Raw genomic sequence first — 25,109 nt, 5'->3', positions numbered from 1 at the left:
AAAATACAAATAGTGGCTAAGGAACTAAGTGAAGCAATGAACTAAGTTCATTGCCAAACTGTATATAGCGATCCACAAGGCAGATGGTGGCAGCTGCAAAAAACAGCTCTGCAGTTCTTGCTATTTCTCTCTTTCGGATGGGAGTCTAGCAGCACAGGAGTAACTCACTTGAAGAATGACCACACTTAGAGATGAGAGAAGAAAAGCAGGGGGGGAATAGTCTGGGAATACAGGAATTCCAGCCATAGAGGAATCAGAATAGTGGTACCGTTTCTATTCAGGGCCAGGCTGACGCACTACGTATTAAGGCAGAAGGTAAATTCCTTCCTGTTCTTCTGCGAACAGCAGCAAATGAGCCACCTCTTGCAATGATTTGCCTTTGTTGATTTCATCCCATAAATTCTTCAAACACAGCTTATTTTGTATGTAAACACATATACCTCTGTCTTCTCAGCAGCATAACAGCCTAAACCTGCATCACTGTATTTATACTCACTGTGGACTGACATTGCTCTCGACACTGAGGTGCTCATCAGCATTGCCAGGTCTCAAATCAGTAAAACTAACTTAAAGACAGCAAAATATGATTTAAAATGCGCAGGTAGCAATGGAATATGAAGTATAGCTGAGACATACCATGAAGAAAAGGCAGCTACCTAGGAACACTGGCTTGCCTTAGAGCTAAAGAGTATTGGTGAAAGCACTTTTGCTGAAGTGTCAGCTGTGGGTTAAAAGCAAGATGACAAGAAAGGACAACACAGGAATGAGTCACTATGATGGAAGAAAGCTAGTAGCTCATGAAAGGAAAGCTGTTCACAGTATCGGCCTAACTGGTGCATCCAGAGTAGCGGAAGTTGAAACTCATCCTGAATGCTCACAGCTCACTGAGGATCTGTTTGCTTGCATCCTTGGATATGAACAAATTCAGCATCTTTTCTTCCCATCTAACAGCACCTGCATATTTCCTGGATTAAATTTCAGCACTAATCCATAACAGTCTCTTCTAGGCACTGTGGTACCTTGGTGACGGTAGGGACTATTGTCAGTGAAGAAGGAAACATATGGCTGACTCTGATAATTTAGAAATCCATGGCATTCTGTAATTCCTTCATGTATTGTAGGTAGATACATGGCCACCAACTGCAGTATCAGGGACATTTGTCTATATGGCAACACCACTAAGACCTACTTTTTTATAACAGTAACTCTGAGAGCATGCAACTGCAATTCTTTACATGTACAGACCTCTCACAAAAGGAACAGTTCTTCAATCAGTTGTAATCTTCTGAGGATTAAATATAAGCAAAAAGAGAAACAAAAAGTTTATGAACCTTCCTTCCATAGCCAGAGGATTCCTTTCAACGTAAGTGTTCTTTTAAAAAAAAATAATTTCAGAGGCAGAGGGTGGTGGAGGGAACATGAGAGCGTATGCATGCCTCCCTCATTCTCTATACCTGCACGGATGAGACCAATTTGTCATCATTCCCCTCTCCTCATTTTCTTGTCATTCTCCCTGACGGTAAAATATCTCTGTGAAGGGGTGCTGGGAGGGACAGCCAAGTATCCATGCTTTACTGTTCCACCTCCTGAACTCAGTTCTCACTGTGACTACCAGGCTCCTTGGAAGTCCACAGAGAAAATCCCATGAAAGAAAGACTCTTGATAACAGAACTGCCCTTCATGATCCTCAGGGTCACAGTCTTCAATCTAGGCTTTGCTTTGGTTGAAGAAACTTGTGGTAGGAGGCAGGCACTGTAACTGATCCTACCAAGAGCATTTCCCCAGTCTATAATGAACACCCACCCCTTCTGTAGCAGTCTACCTCAGAGCGTATGGCAATGGTAAATTCACCTGAATAAAGAAGTAATATGAAGTGCAGTTTACCTGTACAGAATGTGCTGAGGGCATACCAGAAATGCCAGATGCAGCCTCTTTCATGTAAGGGTAACATAGTCTTTTGCCACCAGGACTCATGACTGAGGGGCAAGAAGAAACGCTACCCCATAGTAGCTTCCTATGCATTTATTTACCTCTGAGGTATATACAGCAAAGCAGATGCCACAGCCACAGAGTCTCTGCATGTTGGCTGATCTCCATTTCATGAAAAGAGAAAGAATACAGCTGAAAAAATTATGTAGAGTTTACATTTTCCCTGACAATGCTACTCATGCAGGAGCTTAGCAATAACGTATCACTGCTTGGTAGGAAATTGAGACTGATATAATGCAAATTGTGCCATTTGTTAACTAAGCAACAAATAAAAAAAATTATGGGCAGAACTATGTAATATTTTATTGCAGAAACTGAACCTAGGTGAAACACTCTTAGTTTCATGTTTCAGCACCAACTCAGAACGCAGGCCATGCTTGCCAAGGGTGCCAATTGTAGGGAATTATGGAGATACGCATTTCCTTCAAGGAATGAGCAGCAGAAGGCTCCAAGCCCATGTGTCCCAATGGGTTAAGTACCACCACATGGCACAGTTCAGGGTCGGTTTTCCAAAAGGTTTAGTGCCAGTGACAAAGCACTGGTGGAAAACAGAGCTCAGCACAAACTGAGAGCCATTCACTACATTATGCTGCCAGTGGTCTTGGAGAATTAAGCATTACATTTCCTTAACAAAAAATGACCCAGAGATACAACACTCCTTCAGCTTTGCTTCAACCCTTCAGCTGGGCAATCTTCAATCCTCTGATGTGGTTTGCATGCCAAGTCTCAGCACAGTTACAGCAATCTATCAATCCATGAATTTGCAGAGTGCGACTGGAAAAGATGTCTGAATTCTGCACTCAGTTTTGTCACAGCATATGTCAGACCTCAAGCTGGAGCCTTTTAGAAGGCTGAATGAATTCAGGAAAGTGCAAGAACAACAAAAGATAATCTAATATTGGTGGAAAAAAAATCTATTTCAAGAGCTGCAAAATGATTATAAGAACTTCCTTCTGTCTTTGCATTAACTATATCAGCTCGTTCTTCTCATGAGAGGGCTTGTTTCACTAGCTCATCTTTCTCTACTGCATCCAACAGAAACGAATATTCCTTACAATCAAATTCTTTCAGTTGTTCTCCACACTGCTATCAACCCCCTTGCAGAACCGAGAAGTCAATTCCTTTTCCTGGATTAACTCACACTGCCAACATCCATATTCTACCAGCTGCATTTCCCCAGCACTAACCCTCAGCCTGGGGTGAAGTTTCCAGCAAAGTAACCTCCCTGTCCTCCTTCAAATACTGTTTACAATTTCCCTTCTCTCTGAAGCACACAGAACAACTTGCCAGTGGCTAAGCAGTTTGCATGCAAGTTGACTAATACTGGACTGTTGACTCCCTCTTCTGTTGTGACTGATCTGTTAGCTCTTGTGTTTATTTGCAATGAATTATCTTTCAGCTAAGGATCATCTTTTTGCTTCTGGTTCCACACCTAAGCCCCATAAGAAATGCAGGTGCTTGTACATTGCTACGGTCTCCAAGTGATATCACAATGCATATTATAGCAACAAAAAAGTGTGTCTTGTCAATACACAGGATTTTAAGTTGTAGGCGAACAGCAGTGCCCCTTTTAGTTTGGAAGAGTTCAAATGCTTGAAGGGTTTAAGTACTTACCTCAAGTTTATAATTCACTCACCTCCTGTGAGTTTAGGAGCATGTCCAGGTGATCCCAATCCTTGTAGAACATTTGTTCTTGGTGTATTTTCCCCAGCCACTCCTTTTTCTGTTTCCATTCATTGTATACATTTTCCTTCTCTTCCAACAGAGCCTGTAGCTTCTGCTGAACCTGAACACCATTTCCAATGGAAAACTCATGTTGGTCTTTATACCACATGGACCAGGGTAAGGTGCGAGGAGAAAGGATTAAGTGGAGTGGTGGATAAGCCCTTTGAATTGCAACAGAATTATAAAACAGAAAAAAGCAGAACAAGTTCTAGCACTTACATCTGGTGAGAAAGAGGATCAGAGGTATCTCATTTCGGGAATGGAGAAGTGCTTCTTACAGCATATACAGCACCCCAAGCCAAGAGCAAAGAAAGATAACTGTTTCACAAGTGTACCTACCAGAATTAAATCCTAATTCTTCATTACTTTTAGTCATAACAGTGCAATTATAGCACTTCAAATTGGGATAGGACAGATACTTAAAGAAGTTACCAGCATACCACATCCTCCTAATCAGTGAATACATGCCTCAATGTTAGACCATGTAATTTCACCTTCCAAACTTTGTATATCCACAGGCCTTCTATAAATATTTTTCTCCTACAGTTTTCTACAGGCAAGGGACTTTACAGACAGGAAGATTTCTAGTTACTGTGGTAATACATTGCAATATTCAATTGCAAAATTTTCAGGAATTAGCTTGGTCAGATGGGAGAGTACTTTGCACAAACTCAGCCGTTTTCTGAAGATAATCAAGAGACAAGTTAATGAATTGTCAGCGGAGAAATAAACCAGTACATACTAGAAAAGAGATAATACTGTAAGAATCTTAGAAGCTGTCTGTCTTGAGTAAACTGACATTTTGATTTCCATCTCTCATTTGCAGGGAGTTAAATATACCAGCGGAAATAATTACTACAGAAAATGTTTCAATTCATCTCTAAACTCTCTCATATGTTTTGAGTGTTCTCATTCTTTGGTTGACAGGTTTTTGTCCAGCCTGATCTGGTATGGATATAGCACTGTAATACGAAGCATAGTATTCATGTGAAAACCCAGTTTGGGAAGTTGGCAGAATTATCTCCACTGCTCAGAACACAGCAAACTTCTTGAATAAGCCAGCTTTGCTGCAGTGGGCCCTCAGGAGATGCCAGCACTCGTCTACTGCTCAGGTAGGATATGGAACAGATGTTTTTCTGCTCAAACTAGGTAACACATTAAGGCAAATGTAAGTCATGTATATGGAAATTGTGTGAGTGTACACATGCTTTTGTATGCTTACAGCACAGTACAGTGTAGAATGATAGTTACACCGGTGTTGAGCAGCTGAATGTGTGTGCCCAAACTCAAATGAGCTTCAGTTACCTCTTTTGAAGCTGTTTCCTCATCTTGCAAGAGTGAATGTCCTAGTTGTACAACATGACTGTACTTCTCTTCTCGGGCTTCAATCTCTGCCAGTAGCTGTTGATGCTGGGTAAGTCTCAGGCTGCTAGTAGAAATGTCCCGAATAGTCTCCTTGGCTCTCATTTCCCTTATTATTTCTGCTGTCCATAAGATATAGTCCCACACCTGGAACGCAAGAAAATGTGAAAGCTGAGGTTAGAGCTCAAGCTTGGGCTATCAGGCAGGAAACCCATAAACTAGCTGTTCAACTTTAAGTGAATAATAGGTAATAAAATCACAGATAAGAAAGAAAAAAATTCATTAGGGTTTAGAGTACTTCTATGAATTTTAACAAGGGAGGATAACATGACTGCAAGAATTCCTACATACTGTGATAGATCATAATGTAATATCATATCAAACTGTGTTATATGACATCAATGACAACATGATATCTTTTATTGCCCTTTAGTCTGTCATTTCTTAAGTGTTATTATCTGGTGTTATTCCTTCACAGAGGATAGAATAATATCACCCTACTTTTCTGTGACTTAGCTTTGGCTAATACATGTCTATTTGAAACTTAAGGTGCACACATACTCTAAAACGAGACTGAGAATTTGCAGGTGAAAAACAAATCCACTCACTCTAATAAAGGTGGAAAAAAGGCAAGACAGAAAAAAATGCTTAAGCATTATCAAGGATGCAGATTCAGCTCTTGAATTGTGTGACTATACAACTGAGAATGGCACAGAAACACAGTTCTAGAAGGAACAAGGATGTAATGCTATTCACTTTCAAAATCTGATGAACCAATAAACATATTTACAGTACCTTAAAACGCCTAAAGCATTCAGCTGAGGCAATTATGAGCAAGTACATCCTAAACCAAATCTCCGAGAATTATTTTCTGACTGTGACTGGCGAAATTTGTGCAAGTAAAAATAATTTGACATTTTCTGTGACATTTCCTGTATGTCTTTTTCTGAATTTGATTCTGCACCTTTACCAGTCCACTTACTTTAGGCACCTCACTTCAATCTGTAATAGGTGTTTTGCTCTTATGTGTCCACTGGTAAAAAAACAGGGCTGCAAAGGACTGAACTGGTGATTATATGGATGATAAATTAAGTTTTGTTATAATGTGATTATATTTGGATTAGTTTATTTGATTCTGAGTTAGTTAACAATCTTTAAGTTTTTAATTGTATTTGAAAAAACCTGTTATATATAGTAACTGCTGAAGAAAAATGCTCTTTTACTGCAGAAAACTAAAAATTTTCCTGTTGTGAAGGATTGCTGGCTTTTCTGCTGAAGGAAACTATGTAATGGAAACTGCTTTGTGCCTGTTCCATTTTACTCAAGGATTTTTATCCGTATCATCAAAATTTTGTACAGCTCAAAGCTGGCCAGGAAAAAACATTTTCAGAAAAGCACCACAAAACTGAGATTGGCCAATCTGGGGTCCTAAGAGTTTAGGCTTTAAAGCCAAGATACTCTTTTCTTAAGGCCAGTGAACATAGCTACAAAATTACTCTTTAAAAGGACTGTGGTCCTTCTAGAGGGGTCCACATAGTGCACACATATTGGCATCATTTTGATTTGTAGAACTAATTACAACAGCTGGATGTCACTGTAGAAACTGACATTGCACTTGGCATGGCAAACGTCTAAGAATCCTTGAGATTGTAAACTAAGAATTAGGGAAAAAAAACATCTCTATTAATCTCAGGATATTTAATGCAATGAAATGAGTCAAGAGCCAGTAAGAGGTTATTGGACTGCCACTGCCAGCAACATTTAATGACAGACTAGGCGTCAGCCTGCAGGAAACGCATAAGCAGAGCTCAACTGAGACCATGCTGATCCTAGCACAACCTTCAGAACAAGAACCTCAGATCATTCAGAAGTACTTTGAGCCTATGTCTAAATTCCTCTGCTTTGACAGAGTGTTCTGGAAGGTTTGGAGCCCTCTGCTGTTACCGTGTATTGTCAGGTAGGGCCACTCTGCTGTTTAATCAGACTAGAATCGTACTTGATGGAATGAAAGGAGATACACTTGATGACTGTGCGGAATTCTCATTTCATGGGAACGCTTATTTGGTTTTGTTTCACTTCTTAATCTGTGCACAATTTCATAACAAAAAAGCCCCATGGATTGCATATGAACAACACTAATGAAAAATGTACACCAACCAGCTGTGACTAACATCAAAATTTTGTGGACCTATTGGCACAGCTGAAAGAGGAAAGGGAGCAAAATTGCCTCGTGCTCAGCAGTTTGGGGAATGTTCTGCAGCAAAGCTGCTCTTACCTACCCTAGATCTACTGAGATTCTTACAGTCATTAGACACGGCTGTATAATCCTGCCTTGTCCCATCTGGGCAGAAAGATGAGCTTACCGAATTTGTGGAACCAGCTCTTCATTTCTTCAGGAATTATTGTCAGGAAAGGAGGTGAAAATTGAGAGGATCAGGAAATCAGAGTCTTGCCAGCAGACTGACATCAAAGAGACAGAGAGGTACCTGAGGCATAATCCCATCTAGGCATGTCCCTGAGAATACAGCCACCTGGCTCGGTCATTTTGTTTTATGATGTTAAGAAAGTGCCTTAATGACTGTGTAGCCCTCTATTAAGCACTGACAGATTTATACATTTCTAAGGTGTTCATTGCTTGCAAATTTAACAATGAAGATGAAAGGACACACTGCCAGACCAAGAAACGGGCTACAGATTTGCCGTTCAGATCACAAGATGCATCACAGACTTCAGCCAAAATTCAAACCAAAGGTATTTTGTATCGTTCCAGCAATAAAAAGAAAAAAGCACCCTCACCAACCAGGACATTTTCTATCTGAAGTCAATAGATAAATTTATGACATAAGTTCTGAAATCAATCAATAACAAAGCAAACTGAGTGACTATGCTATAACAGATAAATCCACAAAGATCCATCTCCTGATGAAGCTGCCCCCAGGCTGAAGACTTCAAGAATCTAATATATGTTAGAAGAATACATACTAGAAGAAGTTTGCCTTGTTCTTACTATCATTGCTAGGTACTGTCAGAAAGGCAGTAGACAAATGAACCCTTCACCTACATCAGTAAAGCCACTCTAATTTTCCTTAGGTCATATTCTAAATTAATTTTATTTCCCCATCAACAATTCTGCACAAAATAGTGGATTCTTAACAGTTAAAAAAAGCACGCAACCAAACTCTCAAAAACCCAAAGTGCCAGAAACTGGTTTGTGCCAAATGCTGGTTTGAACACTTTTAAGAGACTTAAAGTGGATTAGCCTAATTTGCAGAAGCCTCTTATGCTAACACAAAAGCATCACGTACACTCTATTGTGGTCTTGATACCAGCTCACAACCTTAAGACAAACACATGGAAAGCTTTTTTCCAGGTGAGCATACCCTGGATATTCTCTGCTTCCCAGCAAACATGGAAACAGAATGTGAACTACCACAGGTATCTTTAATTGAAGTTACACCTGGAATAGTTCAAGAATAAAAAAGACATACAAGTATTCTAGAAATCTACATTAGCAACTTCATGATAAAAGGGGGCACCCTTGCTGTTTTAGTAACTGCTCTTGCAGAACATCCAGCAATAATCTACTGTTTTGCAGTAGTGTAGCTCAAGTGACTTCACTGAGAGCAACGTTTGCCAAGTATTCTGTGGCAAATCATAGCTCAGCAACCTACTGAGTCCTTTGGAGACAAAGCTACTGTGCATTGCAGATGGTACACTGATATATGCGTATCACTGTGGTTTAGCAACTGGAGAGGTTACTGCAAAGACCAGCGAGTTGTAGTTGATACATTCCATGAAGTAAGTTAACTGAGGGTTGCTGCATGCCCTGAGAGAGAGAACAAACTTCTAGCCATTATAAAAGGGAGTCTAACATCTGTTTTTATCACTCTTACTCAGTGGGAATTGCAGAGCTTTGAAAAGACTACCGCTACTCCTGCAAAGCGATGACAGTTTCTGACAACTATCAGGTATCCCATACACTGCCAGATACAAGCCTTCTTCCACACAGAAGGTAAAAGATCCATACCCTCTAACACCCTTCTAAATAGCTGCAAGCACTGAAATACTTGATTAATAACACAGATACCACCTGCAGCCTTTTAAATCAACTTTGCAGCTTGGAACTATACACCTATGATTCACACACATTGAAAGCAGCTTTCCTCTGTGTACCGGTGGACAGAAGGCAGAAGTGCTTACATGTGCCTGAAACTGGTAAAGCTTGTATGCTTGTTCCAGAAGTTTCTTGCGCAGTGCCACTTTAAACTTTAGGGCCTTCCAGTTGGTCACTATCGCCTGCTGCTTTGCTTTCAGGTCTTCCACCTGCTTCTTTGAGCAATGGGTTAGAACGTGATCTGCGGAGTGGATCAGCTCCTGCAGCTACACACAGGGACAAAGGAAGACAGTAAGAAAGAGAACCATAGAGATCCAGGTAGTATCAGGAAAGTTATAAGGGTTATGTTAATTGTACATGAAGCTACAATTCAAGTAACATTTTCTGATCTCATTTTTCTCATGCTAAACAAAAGCTTCCCTAATTTCAGTTCTATGGAATAACAGTGACATCCAGTGTTTCCTAAGGCTCATCACAACAGTAATTTTTCAAATAGGCAGACAGATTTTGCTTCTCCTTTTTACCACATCATTTATTACATCTGTAATGTAAATAATATCTAACCATACTGTGTTTTCCCCAATGACCACACAGATTAACTGTGACTACATTCTCTTCATGCATATCTCATGATTTTTTACCTTTGAAAGTAACAAGCAGCTGGTGGGATTAACTCTAGCATTATTCGCCACAAGGCCAAGGCATGAGGCCACTGATATTACTGGGATAACTACTTAAGTAATGTCAATATAACACACACAGTGTTAACTATACCATTACATTTACTAAAAAGGATGAAAACTCATACTAGCATTATTGGTCTACTTGAAGCTAAGCAAATCTACACACAAGGAAACTGCTCTCATGAGCTGACACTTTTGACAAGTTTGTAAAATGAGCCCTATACTTCTTTCTCCCAGTCCAATACCTATCCCTCTAAACTTGTTGAAGATTCCAGACTGCCACCCCATCTTTCCTTCTGCAATCCTCCATAGTCAAGCAATGCAATCTGTGTTCAATGAATATTCAGTTTCTCTGCACATACACCAGATTGTAGATTTTTCTTGTAATCGCCTGGAATGCTTTGAAGGCGGAGGTAAACATATCACAAAGCCTGGCATAATCATACATTTTAAACAGTGATCAAAAATATCCCTGTTAATCACTTCAGCAGCGTTCATTATACTATGTGCCTTATTTGTAAGGTTTTAAATGGCCTACTTTATCACTGTCATCAGACCTTGAACATATTAAAAAATCAGAAGGCTAAGGAAGATCCTTAGAGATTTCCAGTCTCTCACAGAGAACCTGTAATAATTTGGTTCACGATACCAAATTACTATTATGATTGTCTTGGGAACCTGAGTTTTGGCTACACATTAAAGACTACACATTACTTCCATTACCTGCTGATCATTCCCAGAGAGCTCATGCTCCAGGGCCACATGGTTTCGGAGCTGGGTTTGCACACCTCTCATGTCCTTAGCAACAACATCTGGAATACTTTTGGACTTCTCCTAGAAGGCAGAAATCAGAGAAAGCTTTGTTACTTTCTACTTCCAAGCAAAACACACTACAAGCCTGCTTGTGTAGTGCAACTCTTACTGCAGTTAAGGACATCCTGGGTTACTCAACTATGACAGGGAAAAGGAAGCTGGAAAAATCTGTCCTAGTGCATCTTCCTAGTAATTCAGCTGTAAGTATCTTAGTGATTAAGCTAGCCAACCGGAGTGTGAGAGATGAAGGTTCAAGTCTTTCCTTGATCAGACAATACAGAAGAATCTCTTACAGACTCTGTGCTGGGAATCAATCTTGAACAGCTGCTGCAGTGACATATAGTGAATTCTTACAGTAGCATTATCAACCAACAGTTTCAGGGCATTCTTTGGGATACAGGTGGTCTGTCTTGTGAACATCTTTAGATAAAGATTTAGTTATACATGCTCGGGAAAGATTACTGTAAAGACGAGAGAAATAGAGAGACCGTCACATAAAAGGAGACTTAAACATTTACTTAGCTCAGCAAAGGTTCAGGGGGACTTAGTTGTTACAGAGACATGCACTGGGAACACAGCAAGCAAAAAGAAAAGGCACTTCAGCTGGAGGACAACACTGTTGCTACAATAAAATTATCAGAAACTAGCTCCAGGTCAACTGAGGTGAAAATTAGAAGAACATTTCTAACCACTGGACAAGTACCTTTCTGTAACAGATTGACAGGCTGGTCTTGGGGTGCCAACAACTCCTGTAGGAGGAGATGCATGCTGTAGTTGCCTATGCTATGATGGTACTGGAGTTGGTGACTTAAGCAAAATCTTGTAGTGCTACGTTCCTATGAGAAATGGCTTTCCCTGGTAGACATCTGACCAGGGTACACAGGAAAGGATGGGCAAGATAACTGGATAGCTCTCCCACACAGTAGTGAAGCTTATTAACAAGATGTGACCCAAGAAGGCGTATTGGTTGCCAGGACCGGGCTCAGAAAGGGGATAGACACAGTCAGTCTGTGTTTCTGAACTATCACTTGTCACTGCCACAGAATTAACTACTTCACCACTGAAGTTAAATATGCCCCAGGTTCTGAAAACCCCAGCCGGTGTACAGTGGAATATTATGACACCTGATTTTCCATTCATAACAGGGAAAGAAAACAGGAACACCATAGCTGAGCAGGGCAGCCTCTGCCAGCACAAGCAAACAGAAAATCTACTGCATGTAACCTAACAAAGCTCTGCTGCCTTGCAAACACTGGAAGCTCTGCTGGGTCACCACCTCCTGTACATATCTGCATTAGGGAAACCACACCGCTCTTTACAGCAAGGATGTGGTTTCTCTGGGAAATTCTTCAGGATGCTCAGATAAAACTGAGGGCTGAAGGTTTGCATTGGGAGTTCTCCCCTCAGTTTTCACACTGGGACTGTTTGAAATTATGGCCAGTACTGGGAATTGAAATGAGAGGAAAATATTTTTGGCCCGTCTTTTCACATCGGGTCACATGATTGTCTGACAACCTTCCAAGGCTAACTATAACTATCACTGTAACGCAGACACCTTTCTCACAAGACAGTTCTTTCTTCAGTACATAAAGCTGATGGTTTACAAAGAACCACCACAGTGAGGCAGTAAACAGTTTCTTAGGCCTGATGACTGCAAACATTACTATATGCATTGCACTGTGGCCAACTTAGCTCAAGCCCCGGTTTTCTCAGCTCACCCCACAGATCAGCAACTCCAGCTGCACTTGGTTTCACCAGTGGTTCTCATAAGGTAACCAGTCAGGCATCTAAGGATTTCCTAGGATTTTTTTTAAACATTTTTCCTAACGTATAGGCTTCTTGCTGACATTTTTAAGTCAGCAGTAAGCACACTGAGAATCATAATACTCCACAAATTAAGCTGAAATGAAGTTTGCATTATATGAGACTTTCCAATTATTTTTTACCTCAATATGGGACAGAGCATCTGTTAGATCTTGGTAACACTTGTGAATTGCCTCAGCATCTCTCAGATGCTCGCCTCGTAATCTGGTGGTCTCCAACAGCTCCTCCCAGGAGTTCCTACAAGGGAGGATGGGGAAAAGAACCACATAAAACACTTAAACTAGGAGTAAAGGAGATTGACAGTCTGAAGAAAGACTAAAAACAAGACCTCCTCTGACTTTTTCATTCCTGCCATTAAATTCTCTTGGAGCAATTCCCTGCCAGGCAGCATGTCTCATACGTTACTCTGTCCATGTCCTCCTGTCTGCTCCAGGCACTTAAGCAGATGGTCCTATATAAGGGTGCCCCTCTCTAATTTACTTTTCAGGTTTTATATGCAGGACTTAAAAGAACTTATTCAGATCGTACTGTTTCTTTATGCTTCTCTTCTGGGTCATCTTGGGCTGACGTCAGACCTAAGAAGCTCAGAACATCTTAATGTTGTTCTGCAGAGCAGTCAGGGGATTCAAACTCAAAAATGAGAAGCAATAAAGAAGCAGCTAAATTCCTAGCCTTTCAGTTAGGTGATCCTGTTTCAAAGGACAAAGGAAGTTCACTCACCCCTTACTTATAAAGCACCTCTGATGCAATTTACAAGAAGGCAAATCAGCAAGCAGATAATGTCTGCATTTATAGTAGTCTATTTTTAAATGAGGCATGGCAGCAGCTCTGTATCAGCGAGCAAACCACGTCTTGCAGTTAGAAAACTGGGAGGACATGCCTTATCCTTTTCTAATTCCTTGTCACTTCCTCATCCTCCTTAAAAGTGAATTGAAAGGATAACATATTACAGAGCTAACACAAGTCTCTTACCTTAGCTCTTTCTGCTTCTGCCGAATTTCCCTGGACTCAAAATGCCCACAGTTCAGCAAATTGTCTGCCAGCTGCTGGCAAGCCACAACTCTTTTCCCAGCTGCTTCCAGCTGGTGTCGGAACGTGTCATATTTGGCACAAAGTTGCTTTTGAAGGAAAAACAGCAGTAACAAAAAAGGCATTTTGAGTGGTCTCTTTTCCCAAACATACCTGCCCAGTTATCAGAGCATAGCCAAAAGACATATAATAAGCTGACTGTATTTGGAGACTGAGAAACTGCAGAGAATGACTGGATTTTACCACCAAAGACCATGAGGAGCTACAAGCTATTCGCAAAACATGAGGTTTGTGATGTGGATAGGAGGAAGAAACAATTACTAAGGATAAAAACAAACATTCAATGCAGAATTCAATTATTCTATCACTTGTTTTCACTTCATCAAGGCAAATGTGTATTCAGTACTATAACTGGAGAATGTAGTCTGGTTTTAAGATCTAGGACACAAGATATTTTGAAATTAATTATAAAAATGAGGATGCTGAATGGCTACTGATTTCTAACAGGCTGACATTAGATTAGTCTCTGTGCCATGTGAAGACATGTAGCTGCAGATGTCTGTATATTAGAATTTATGATGAAAAAAATCCTTAACGGACACAACACTGAAATATCTGGTTATTAAAAATAGAAAGGAGCTGCTCTCTGGAGGTGCAGACATTTTACCATGCAGTTGTTCCACGCAGCTCAGCCCCCACAGTAACAGGATGTGTTAGGCAATGCTGCCTGCCTGTTGAGTCAATCCTCCCCACCCACTCTCCACCCTTTTCTCTTCCTGTCTCCCAGTTATTTACACATACAAGTTTTCAAGGACAATCTTAGAATCCTTTTACAGTCTCATTATATAGAGTTTGGTTGATTTTTGATCTGTGACTCAAAAAACTCACCAAGACATGTTCATAATCATTTCCGTAGTCTTCAGAGCCGGCTACTTGTTTCTGCTGAGTGATCCAGTCTTGCAGATCTTCATATTCTCGTAGAAACTCATGCAAGGTAAGAGTGTCATCCAGCTTCTTCCTTCTGTTGGGGGAAGGAGACAAGACAACACAATTAGACCAAGGGAATATAAAAGGAGGGCAATCAGTAACTTTATTCCTACTAATCCCCAAAACCTCTCACCATCAAGACTCACTCTCATTAATGTAAGAGCTGACTTATGTCCTCAAGATTGGAACTCAATCAGACTCATCGGCTGAGTTTCCCAGAAGAGCACTGTGCCTACATGAGCTCTCTCCCTGGTTTGGGGTTTTGGGTTTTTTTTTTTGGGGGGGGATGTTTGGTTTTGGTTTTGTTTTTTTGTTTGGGTTTTTTTCTTCCCATGAGAATGCCCTTCTTTCCCCCCCACCCCCCAAATCTGTCCTGATCTGTCTTTCAAAAAGTAACTGCAGTACTCATGAAAATGAGAAGGCAATCTTTCTAATGGAGGATGGTGTGCCTGGAAGGCAAATGTTATGAAATCCATTTTTTGCAATTCTGCTCATATTTCTTGTTCAGCAAAATTACTGCAACCTGCTGCATATTTCTGATAATCTGGAGTTTCTTACAATACAGCCTGACATGTTACAGGCCTTCCACAGTAAATAAAATATCAATATTCCATCTGCTAACACTGCCTGGCCATTATGCAAATGTTCCAGAAAAGATGAACGTGGCTTCCCTGTTTGCTTCACAAATGCTCTGATATCACAAGAGATGTAGCCTGATGAAAAAGTCCACCCTGCCAAGCAGAATGCAGATCAGAGGTACAAACCAAAGCACCAATAAGGCACCATGAGACCCAAGTTAGCATTAAGCATGAATGAAAGCTAAACATCTCTGTGTTCAACACACAGAAACATTTTGATATTTCTCAATTAAGTGTTTCTTTTTCTGATTTTTCATTCACAGGTTTTTCTATTGATGCTTGGCATTTCCTCTAGGCTTAATTATTCTAGTATTCAGACTCATCTATACGTTATTCTGGTTGCACAGCCCCATTCCTTTTCTGAGTGAAATATTTGTGGAGGAAAAACCTAAACTGTTCAGGCACTTTTTCCTTCCTGAGAACAAACCCGAAGTGTTTAAAAACCCCATGCACAAGCAAACTGTCCTGTTGTAAACATCTTAATGTAACAATAATAGAAAGGAAGTGAAATGAAAAGTAAACAACTCATTCAAGAGTAAAACCCTTCTTACATTAGTGCAGCCACCAGGCATAAAGATAAGTGTAACTGTGATTGTCTTCCTTCTGCTATGTAATGAAATAAGAAATTTTCAAGCAATATTAAGGAAACCTTTTAAAAATATTTTTTTCATTTTGACAGCAGATTCCAAATACCACAAAGGCAAGTAAGAATCTGGCATCTCAAGTCAATTTACACAAAGATGATGAAGGGCAAAGAGGAAATCTGGGGCCCTGAAATCCTTAATATGTAGCAAAACTCCAGAATAAAATGTAGAGTTCTTGCTTAGCAATAATGAAAAGCTCACAGGTGCACAGAACTCTAATATAGAAACAAGCAATTCCCTAAATACTTGAAAAAAAGAGGACATAATGGATATGATCTAAATTCCAGTGAGGTAACTGGAGATAATCCTTCATTGACTTCAGTGGGCTCTGCATCAAACCTAGGATCCAAGAGGCAGTTCTAGTTTATACCTCACTGCTGCTAGTTCCTGCAGCTCCTGGAGTCTTGAATGAACTTGCTCCTTTGGTGCATCAACCTCAACATACTGGATGGAGCCCACAAGAGAAAGAGTTTGGGCACTTTCACTCAGTTCTTTCATCATATTTTGGTAAATGGCAATCTCATGCTCCAGTGCCTGGCAGAGAAAAGAGTGGATGGAAAGTCAGTTGTTCAAGACACCCACTGTTTGAAATTCTGCACCCGCCTATGGTGTAATCATTGAGACATTAAAGAAGAGAAAATTTTTCTGGAAGCATGTGATGTTTCCAAAACTTGATCAACTTTAGATAACTCTCCAGCAAACTTTTTTTGAAAAAAAAAAAGTGTACCTAAATTCAAACAAATTAGGTGAACGAAGACAACTGGAATTTTGTGATGCATTATTAGGCAAAGTATTCCTGAAATTATAGTCTATTTTCATCTTTGATTATAGGGGGGAAAAAAAGGCTTCTGCATGCATCTGTTGAGACTAGAAAGCAGGTATCAAATCATAGTCAGTTTTGGCCTCAGGAAAACAAGATGAGAATATTCACCATTCTCCTTTTTCCTCAAACTATATCTTTTCCAACCAGATTAGTAAACTGCATTGATCTCTTCTGTCTATTCACATGTAGACATACATCAATGCAAAATATCTTGTAGATGGCTGGACACTTAAGTACCAAAAAACTTTACAACCACAGACAGACCAGAAGATCTAGCCTGTGTACAGAATTTAAGCAGAGAAATACCTTATGTTTCTTGAGCAGTTTCAGTGTTCCATCTTCATCCTTACCATAGTCCTTACTTGTTGCCAGTGGATGTTTTTCTGCTATCCAAGCCTCCAGGTCTGCAGTATTCATTAGAAACTATCAGTTAAAGAGAAGGTAAATTAGTTTTGACCTTAACTTTCAAAATAAGTAATTTTTTGGACCTAATAAATTCTAAATGGAGGGTGCACTGCAGGATTTACTGTGATCTTTTACTGAATAACAAATAAAGACTATTTAATCCCAAGAACTACTATTCCACGCTGTTCTGTCAAATCATATTAAGATGAAAGAGGCCACAGATGGAAGACTGTGGCAGGATAATTAAGGTGTTCTCCAGGCCTCAACGCTCTGGCAGTAAGTTTCAAGCTGTCTCACTTTCTTCACACGACTATCCTTACTTGAGACTTCCTTTACCTTATTCACTAAGGGTAGGGGCTAACTGTATAATACCAGTGTGATATTTCTCATTCCCCTTCCTGATAAGTTTGAATCACCTATAAGAATCAGGCTTCATAAAGCTTGTAGTATGTACAGCTGTTGATAGACGGAGGAAGTAACAGAGAGATGATCAGCTTCCCCAAAGAACATACTTTAGGTGGGCCTATGAACTCTGCGCAAATGCTGTTTATGTCTGCAACAATGCATGTGTTATCTGAATAACTGCACATGACTCACTGATGGCAGAAAACTTGGATCATTGAGATAAATACTTCATTCCTTTTTTTTTTAAACAAGCTAAACATAAATGTCCAGTATCCTGTTGAAAATAATAGTGCCAAAAGTCCTAACTCGCTCTGACAGTGAAAGAGTGTTATCAATTTCTCATTATCATTTTGTTGTCTGCAACAGGTAAAGGTTGGATGGCACAAGAGATCCCTTCTTTTCCAATTTCCTTGTCATAATTCTCCAGTCTGAAGGGCCACTTCAGGATCCATTGCATTACTTAAGTCAAAGCCTCAGGCTGTATAAAGATTTTAAGAAAGGAGCTACAAGCAGGAGAAATGTGTTTTATACACAGCCACGAGGGATGGGTACAGAGTCCAAGGCAGACCTCTGGGGCAGCAGGTCTAGATGGGGGCTGCATTCAGCTATGCAACCCAACCCTCCACTCTCATCAGTCTGGCCTCAAGCAACTGAAGTGGATACAAGTCCCAGCAAAGCCGTTTTGTTAGTCGCGTTAAAACTTTGGTCCTCTTTTTTGTCTGAAGAAGCTACTGTGTAAGCACTGCTGTAATCTGTACCTCCTGGAAGCCAACTGAGTGCTGCAGCTGCTTCATCCTTTTCTCACAGGACTCCTCCAAGCCCTGCCAGGCAGTCACAAGCTCCTGGCATTTCTCACTTATTTTCTGAGCTGATGGATGCTGGCCTACAACCATTGTTCTTCCTTTATTCAGGACCCGCTGGACTTGCTGTTTGTGGGCGTTCACTTCTGCCTGCAGTTCCTGGGAATGACATAAAAGAAAAAAATAGGAATATAGGAAGGGTATGCGAGGACAAAGAAATTCTGTGTGGTCCTCGTCCTAAGCAAAGCTGGCAGCTTGTGACAGTGGGCAGAGTATATAGCTAGTGGACACAAGGACTGTCTGTTTCTACAACAGCTGCAGCCTCAGCCACCAGTCCCAGCCCTGCTTGTAAAATGCTCTGCTCTTGTGCTGCCATTGAGGGAGGAGCTAAGAGTCTGTTTGAAATTCTGTGGCAGCAGACATCCCTTAACTTCCCTACACCCTCAGCATTACTGAAGTCCTCAGCCTGGTGCTCTGGCCTGGTCCTACCCCTTCTCCTTACCCCTTCCCCTGCCCAGCAGCCGGGGAGGTTTGGGAGATGGAGCAGGACAAGGGATGAGACACAAAGCTGAGGGTTTCAGAAGAGTGTTGAGCTGCTGATGGGAAAATAAAATATCCCAGAAGACAAATGGGCTGGAGGAAGATGGGAAGAGAGACATTTGTCAACAGTACCATGAAAATCATTAGATTCCTGCTCCATAAAGCCTCCCAGCTGCTCTTACAAACTTTCTCATGGAACTTGCAATCAAAGTGCTGCAAAATCCAGTGTTGTCTGTGGCGCAGGGCAGCTCTGAGGTGCCCCTCGGGTGGTAGGAACTGCTACAAAGAATCAGACTCTCTAGAAATCAGTGTTAACCTGTCTTTATAAGTATGTTGACTGCAGCTTGTTCAAAGCATTTTACAAGCAGTACAGAACTAAAATAAATATTAAATGGCTGTTATATGCTCTCCTAGAGTCTAGCATGCACAAACCTCAAGACTGCATGTATAATGAAGCAGTAAGCAGAGAACCAAAATAGGATGTATAACAGTCAAAGTATCCAACCTAGATCAACTCACAAAGCAAAACAATCGGGTTTTTCTATTTAGTGTCAGGTATACCAGCTTTTCATCCACTTCTAATGGGAAAAGCTACAAAATTTCCCAGACTACTACTGCAAAATACGACAAACTTTGCAGTTACCACAGGAATTTCATGTTTGCTCTGCAAATCATCACACTTCTGACTTGTCTCAATCAACTGGAACCATTTTAGCTGGGCAAGCGCCACAATCAGTGAATGTACTCATTGGAAGTGTGGCAATCCGCTTTGCTTGCAATGACCTTCCTGAAGGTAAAAGAGAATTGCGTAGGTGCTGGTTTGCAGGCTGAGGTGAAAGGCAACATGCCAACATGCTGTAATACACTTCATTAAAGGAGTTACCTTGTGTTTTTGCAACAGGCTTTGCGCCGCATCCAAGGACCTCCCACAGTTGGTGGAATGGGCAATAGGCAATCGCTCATTAATCCAGTTCAGTTCCATGTCATGATAATGGTAGAACTCGTAGAGATCCACTGCAGCTTCCAGCGACTTCTGCCTCTTATCAAGAGGTGCTTGCAAAGACTCAAACCTAGGGGCCACCAATTAAATGTATATTAAAACGAAGTTTTATCCTGATTCAGCCAAGGGAATTAGGCCTTGATACCACTGTAAAGATTAGAAAACACTGGACAACTCTTTGCAATTAAATTTCAATGGTTAGTGCTGGATGCCCATACAAGAATCCGTTCTCCAGAAGGCTACTTTTAGCAAGGAGACTTATACAGTAACACTAGACATAAGCTGAGGAAAAGTCATTTACACTTTTGAAGTCCTAGGCTTGTCCTGTGATGTTTTAAAGAACTAGTCACTACTGAATGCTGGATCACTGCACCTCCTAGAAAGCTCTGGGTGACCTATGGATAAGCAGAGGACTAGAGGAGGAGTGCAGCAGGCAAGAAGCAAGGTCCAGTAATAAAGGTTTAGGCAGGTCAACAGGCAGCTGTGTAGGTGCAGATCAAAACACAGTTGTGGTACAACCGGGGAGAAAAATCATTCCTCAGTATGGGTTAAACCTAATCAACTGAAAGGCATTTTCTAGAAGGTAGAACAAAAAATTCTATTTGTCACAAGGGATGGAGACAAAAAGAGAGTGGCAACTCACCTTTTCAGATATTTCTGTGTTTCATCCAGAATCCTCTGGGAGTCAAAGTGATTGGTGGCCATATTCCTCGCATGAGATACAACAGAGTTCATTTTCTCTGCCAGTTCACGTGTCTCATTTTCCAGCTGTCTGTGCTGCTTGAGCAGATCACGGCTGGAGCGTAAATCATGGCCTGTCTCAGATTCCTGAAGAACTTTCTCGATTTTCTCTATCTTCTTTTTGGCATCCTGCCAGGAAAAATTACAGCACACTCATACTGACCTTTCAACATCATTTTCTTTCACTCGGCACCTCCCATGACAGCTTCCTGGACACAATTTTTAAATCCATATGTCGTTTCTCGGTAACATGATGGCCAGGTACCTCTAAGAGGCATCTCATGGGAGTATTTTGTTTTGCTCGCTATTTTGGAGCACTCTTCTCTCCGAGACACTAATGCACATTGCTAAAAACAGTCTCTTTGAACTATCTTCAGTGACCTAATACCAAACAATCAAACAATATCCAAAGGCTTCAGACGGTAGCTACAACACAACAGCAGTCCTATGATACACTGGTACCTAAACAGCTTCACAGCACATTGTTCCTCTTATACAATTCGCCTGGATGACAATGGACTGAACACAGTGCCATGCTGCCAGCCTCTGAACTGACTCCAAGCAAGCATTTATGTTTGCACAGCACTGACCCATGCAGAGAGTTCTGTTTGTTTTCCCAGTACAGGGTGGCCAGAGAGTTCAACAGCTTTGTGGCCTGGTGCGGTGCTGGCACTGCTACCCTGCTCATAGCTTTGGAGTGAACTTGGTCAGCGTTACATTGGGTTTTCTCTGCTGAGTCTGCAGAGAAAATGGACACCTTAAAATACACATTTTTCTCAATGGTATTCTGCACTTTTTTGTAAGGACCACACAACAGAGGAACCAGGCTCCTAGGCCATTCCTCCCCTCTGTTCCCCATCACCTCCTCACCTGGAGCAGTTCCATGAGCTGTTCTTGCTGCCCAGCTTGTCTCAGCTTGTCGCCTCTCTCTATCATCTTGCCATACAACTCCTTCCACTTCTTTTGAAGCTCTGACATCTTCTCCTGGATAGAAGTTGCAGCATAATGGTTGCCTTGAATCAGTTGACTTCCTTTCTGAAGAAACATGGCACATCATTTTGTTGAGCAAATCATCATCTATGAAATTTGTGACAAGATGGAAAATTTGGCTCCAAAACTGCCTTCACCTTTATCAGTGTGGTGAAGTGCTCCTCATTAGCCATCATTTCCTTCTCAGCAGCCTCATGCCACTTCAGTTTGCGTAGAACATTTGTTGGATCACGATAGGATTCATCTGATGCAATCTTATACTTCTCTTCCATCCATATCAAAAGCTCTGCAGCGTCACGATTAAACTCCTTAGAGAAAGAAACAGGATTTGTATCAATTTAACTTATGATTCTGTGTGGGTGTACAGTGCAATCCTTGCTGTTAGGATCAAGCCTGATTTTTTTCCCCTAAAAAACCCTGTACATTTATAGATTTATAGAAAAATATTTATGTATGTGTGAATATATATAGAAAATGTGTAACATGTATTTCATGTTTTCCTGTAAAAGTTGTTCTACATTATCAAAATTCTTAATTGAAGACGTATGATCTTGAACCACTGACTAGTTTTTAAGCCCTTGGAGTAGTACCTCTTTGTCTCTTTTTTACCACATTTACTGATCTGTTGCCTCTAATTGTCAGTGAAGGTTTTCATTTTTGATAGACTATCATCCGTAATTGTCCAATCCTCCAGTATAACTTTGTATCCCAGCACTGGAAGCTAAATTTGGTGTCAAAAGTACAGTTAGAGGAAGTAACTGTGCCAAATTATTAACAATAATACGTAATGAACAGAATAAACTTATCCAGCAGATGAAACATTCTGTTCATATTTTTCATTCGGTATCTCCCGTTTTGTTTTGGAATTTTGCTATGGTCACGGCTTTGAAGATTCATCATCAGTGTATCACTGGCTCCCTGGAGATTGAAATCCTGTCTCATAGCCAAAGAGAAAGTGAGCTGCAGTAGGAATGTTGAGCATTTTGAGATTTGTCCCATGTTAAGGCAAAGGGTAAAAATACTTCGCACACACCTGAGCAAATTTGCAGTATTAGTTCTTTTACCTGCAGCTGTAGGGAATCCAACAACCTCTGTTTTCTCTTGTCATTGCTTTGTATCAGCCGCTCCCACCTTTGCTGGAGAGTGACCATTCTCTCTTCAATACTACCAAGAAAAACAGGAAATCCAATGCAGTACTAGTCATACTGCTTCCCCTTGGTTGTACTGTAGTCATGACTATGATATAAAGGGTGTCTAGTTCAACACCTCTGTTGACAGGAGGAAGGGATCGATGGCCCTGTCCCATGACCATGCTGGGCTCATCTGGAAAGCAGTGAGCACTTGCCAGCTGCGCTGGATTTTCCTTTTGTACGGCTGAGTTACGTTAGTGAACTGCAGTCATGTATGCGTGACTGTAACACCCAGACCTTTCTCTTTCCCAAATACTCCACTCTGATTAATAATTTTCTCTGTGATGTAAGTGCAATGAGGCTCTGAAATGGCCTTCTAACGGTGATAGTGGTGGCAAGAAATCAGATTTTAAGAGCAGTTTTGCAGGTTTGTGGAGGAATTTTGAAGACATCACCAGTGATCACAAGAACATGGTCTTTTTGACCCAAGAGGCTCAACTCTGAACCTATCTTTCTAATTCTTCTTTATACAGAGGCCCCCTTACTAGATGCTAGTGGCTCTAGCGGAGTAAAGGAATTAGATGACAGTTCAGCTTCAACAAAAACAAGAAGGAGCTACTCCTGATGACTTATTTTCTCGTGAAGTTTCTGTAATTTTTTAACAGAAAACATTAATTCTAATATGTGATACCGATAAATGAAGGAAAATCTGTTTCATGTCGGCATTTAATGAGTTTGCATTAAAGAAATTTTAACACTATATGTAATTTATGATACAAGGTGAATTATTCTAGCATTCTGTCTAATGCCACTTCTAACCTAAAGCATTTAGCTTATTTTTCCTGAGAGCATAGGAAGTCTGTATCTTTCTGAAAAAAAAAAAAATCCCTTTTCCTCCTTCACCCAGCAGATCACAGCTTGTAGGTCAACTAAATCCTGGCTCTGAGAAAGTTTTTCATCTCACCCTAATCACACTGGATCAACTAAAGCTAAATAAAAGAGTTTGGACTCACATGTGAGAAGCAAAGTGCCTGCTCTCTATTAGGTTCATCCCATTTTCATTAAGTGCTTCAACTCGTCTCTTCAGTGCCATTAGCAGTTGTTCAAATTCCCAATGTTGCTTCAGTAGGCTTCGAGCAGCATCTACATGATCCTGCATTTTAAGAAAGAAATTTTGATCAAGTCTTTTCTTAGTTGTGTTGTTTCTGTAGCAATGAAAAGTAATCCTGGACCTTATTTTCCCCCATCTCTTTCAGGCAGGAGATACACAGTACATTTTGCATGTCCCTAAGGATGTTCAGGGCCACAAACAAGCAGTTGGTGTTTGTATCATATCTGGTTCCTCTGTTTTGTTTCCATTATGATTCCATTTTCACCTTTTAAGAAAATCTGCATTCTGAATTTATGTCAGCACTCTGGCGCATCTAAGGACATGCAATACAAAAAGCCATAACTATGCATTATTCCATCCAGTTGACCCAAAAGCACTGAAGTTTCAGCTGAAAACAGAAAAGATGACACAACCTCCTCCTTCGCTGATCTTGTGAATATTGCCTGCATTTGTTTTTTCCTTCATTTGCTTTAACATTCTTAAAATACTCAATAAAGAGAAAAAGCTTTGTTTTTTAAAAGTCATGTTTTTACTTCACACACAAAAAAAATTATGTTCAAGCTGAACCTTTTTTTTAATGGTTAGCCACCAAACGAACGAGGCAATTGTATATAAACCATCTGACACGTACAAACACATCGACAAATCACAACTCTAGCTGGTTTTACATTTTTTTTCTGAGAGACAATGAGCTTTGCTCTCATTAAGATAAGTAAGAACATAAGAACCTGAAAGTCTAGCTTCCAAGTATTAAAATTCCATGACCATAAGAATGAGGAAACAGATCTAATTAAGAAATTTGCTGCTACTCCCTGGATGGGAAGATGAAGTAGGAGAAAATAAAATGAGCTGCTGTACATACCCCAAGGCCATCCCCCCTGAGAAAGGCCTCATGGCCAGAGAGGGCTGCATTGATACGGTCTCCCTCCCTATTGAACTTCTGCAATTCCAGGCTGTCCTGCAGCTTTTTCCGTTGCTGTTCCCACATTTTCTCCAGCTCTTTGTACTCCTTGGCAAGCCTCTCCATGGACTGGTAGACATCTACGGTCCTCCCGTTACTGGGTTTTTGGTGGATTACTTTGCCCCCTAGCTCTTCCAGCTGCACAAATCTTCCCAGAGCCAAAAAAAAAAAAAAAGTGAGACCTCACTGCATGAAGGAATTATGAATTCTCTTTCATCACAGCTCTTTGCTCCCTTGGCAGTGCCTAGACATTAGCTTCCCCCCCTCTCTTTCCCTCCTTTCCTGCTAGCCATTGATGTGCACTACAAAGTGCAGCTGGCTGTTTGCTCAGGGATACATGCTGGAGGCAGCAGCGAGGTTTCCCCATTTGGACCAAAGGTCCATATAAGCAGGCT

At 40.8% G+C, this 25,109-nt stretch overlaps 1 protein-coding gene across 7 annotated transcripts in view; it reads right to left on the bottom strand.

Moving 5' to 3' along the window:
- SPTBN5 (spectrin beta, non-erythrocytic 5) overlaps window positions 1–25,109 on the bottom strand; it is a 106,815-nt gene that overhangs the window by 52,616 nt on the left and 29,090 nt on the right. For all 7 annotated transcript variants that reach the window (XM_080394774.1, XM_080394772.1, XM_080394771.1 and 4 more), the window contains 17 exons: window positions 24,616–24,862; window positions 23,656–23,795; window positions 22,577–22,676; window positions 21,650–21,820; window positions 21,393–21,557; window positions 20,425–20,651; window positions 19,665–19,851; window positions 18,200–18,400; window positions 16,938–17,054; window positions 16,179–16,342; window positions 14,428–14,560; window positions 13,483–13,628; window positions 12,633–12,747; window positions 10,597–10,707; window positions 9,277–9,456; window positions 5,020–5,223; window positions 3,626–3,775 (listed from right to left, as the gene is read on the bottom strand). In XM_080394774.1, coding sequence (XP_080250900.1) covers window positions 3,626–3,775; window positions 5,020–5,223; window positions 9,277–9,456; window positions 10,597–10,707; window positions 12,633–12,747; window positions 13,483–13,628; window positions 14,428–14,560; window positions 16,179–16,342; window positions 16,938–17,054; window positions 18,200–18,400; window positions 19,665–19,851; window positions 20,425–20,651; window positions 21,393–21,557; window positions 21,650–21,820; window positions 22,577–22,676; window positions 23,656–23,795; window positions 24,616–24,862 — 2,758 coding nt within the window. The remainder of the gene's footprint in view (window positions 1–3,625; window positions 3,776–5,019; window positions 5,224–9,276; window positions 9,457–10,596; window positions 10,708–12,632; window positions 12,748–13,482; window positions 13,629–14,427; window positions 14,561–16,178; window positions 16,343–16,937; window positions 17,055–18,199; window positions 18,401–19,664; window positions 19,852–20,424; window positions 20,652–21,392; window positions 21,558–21,649; window positions 21,821–22,576; window positions 22,677–23,655; window positions 23,796–24,615; window positions 24,863–25,109) is intronic.

The sequence above is a fragment of the Falco punctatus genome (assembly GCF_963210335.1).
Source record: "Falco punctatus genome assembly, chromosome: 7".
Taxonomy (NCBI): domain Eukaryota; kingdom Metazoa; phylum Chordata; class Aves; order Falconiformes; family Falconidae; genus Falco; species Falco punctatus.
This window is presented reverse-complemented; position numbering and strand designations above follow the sequence as displayed.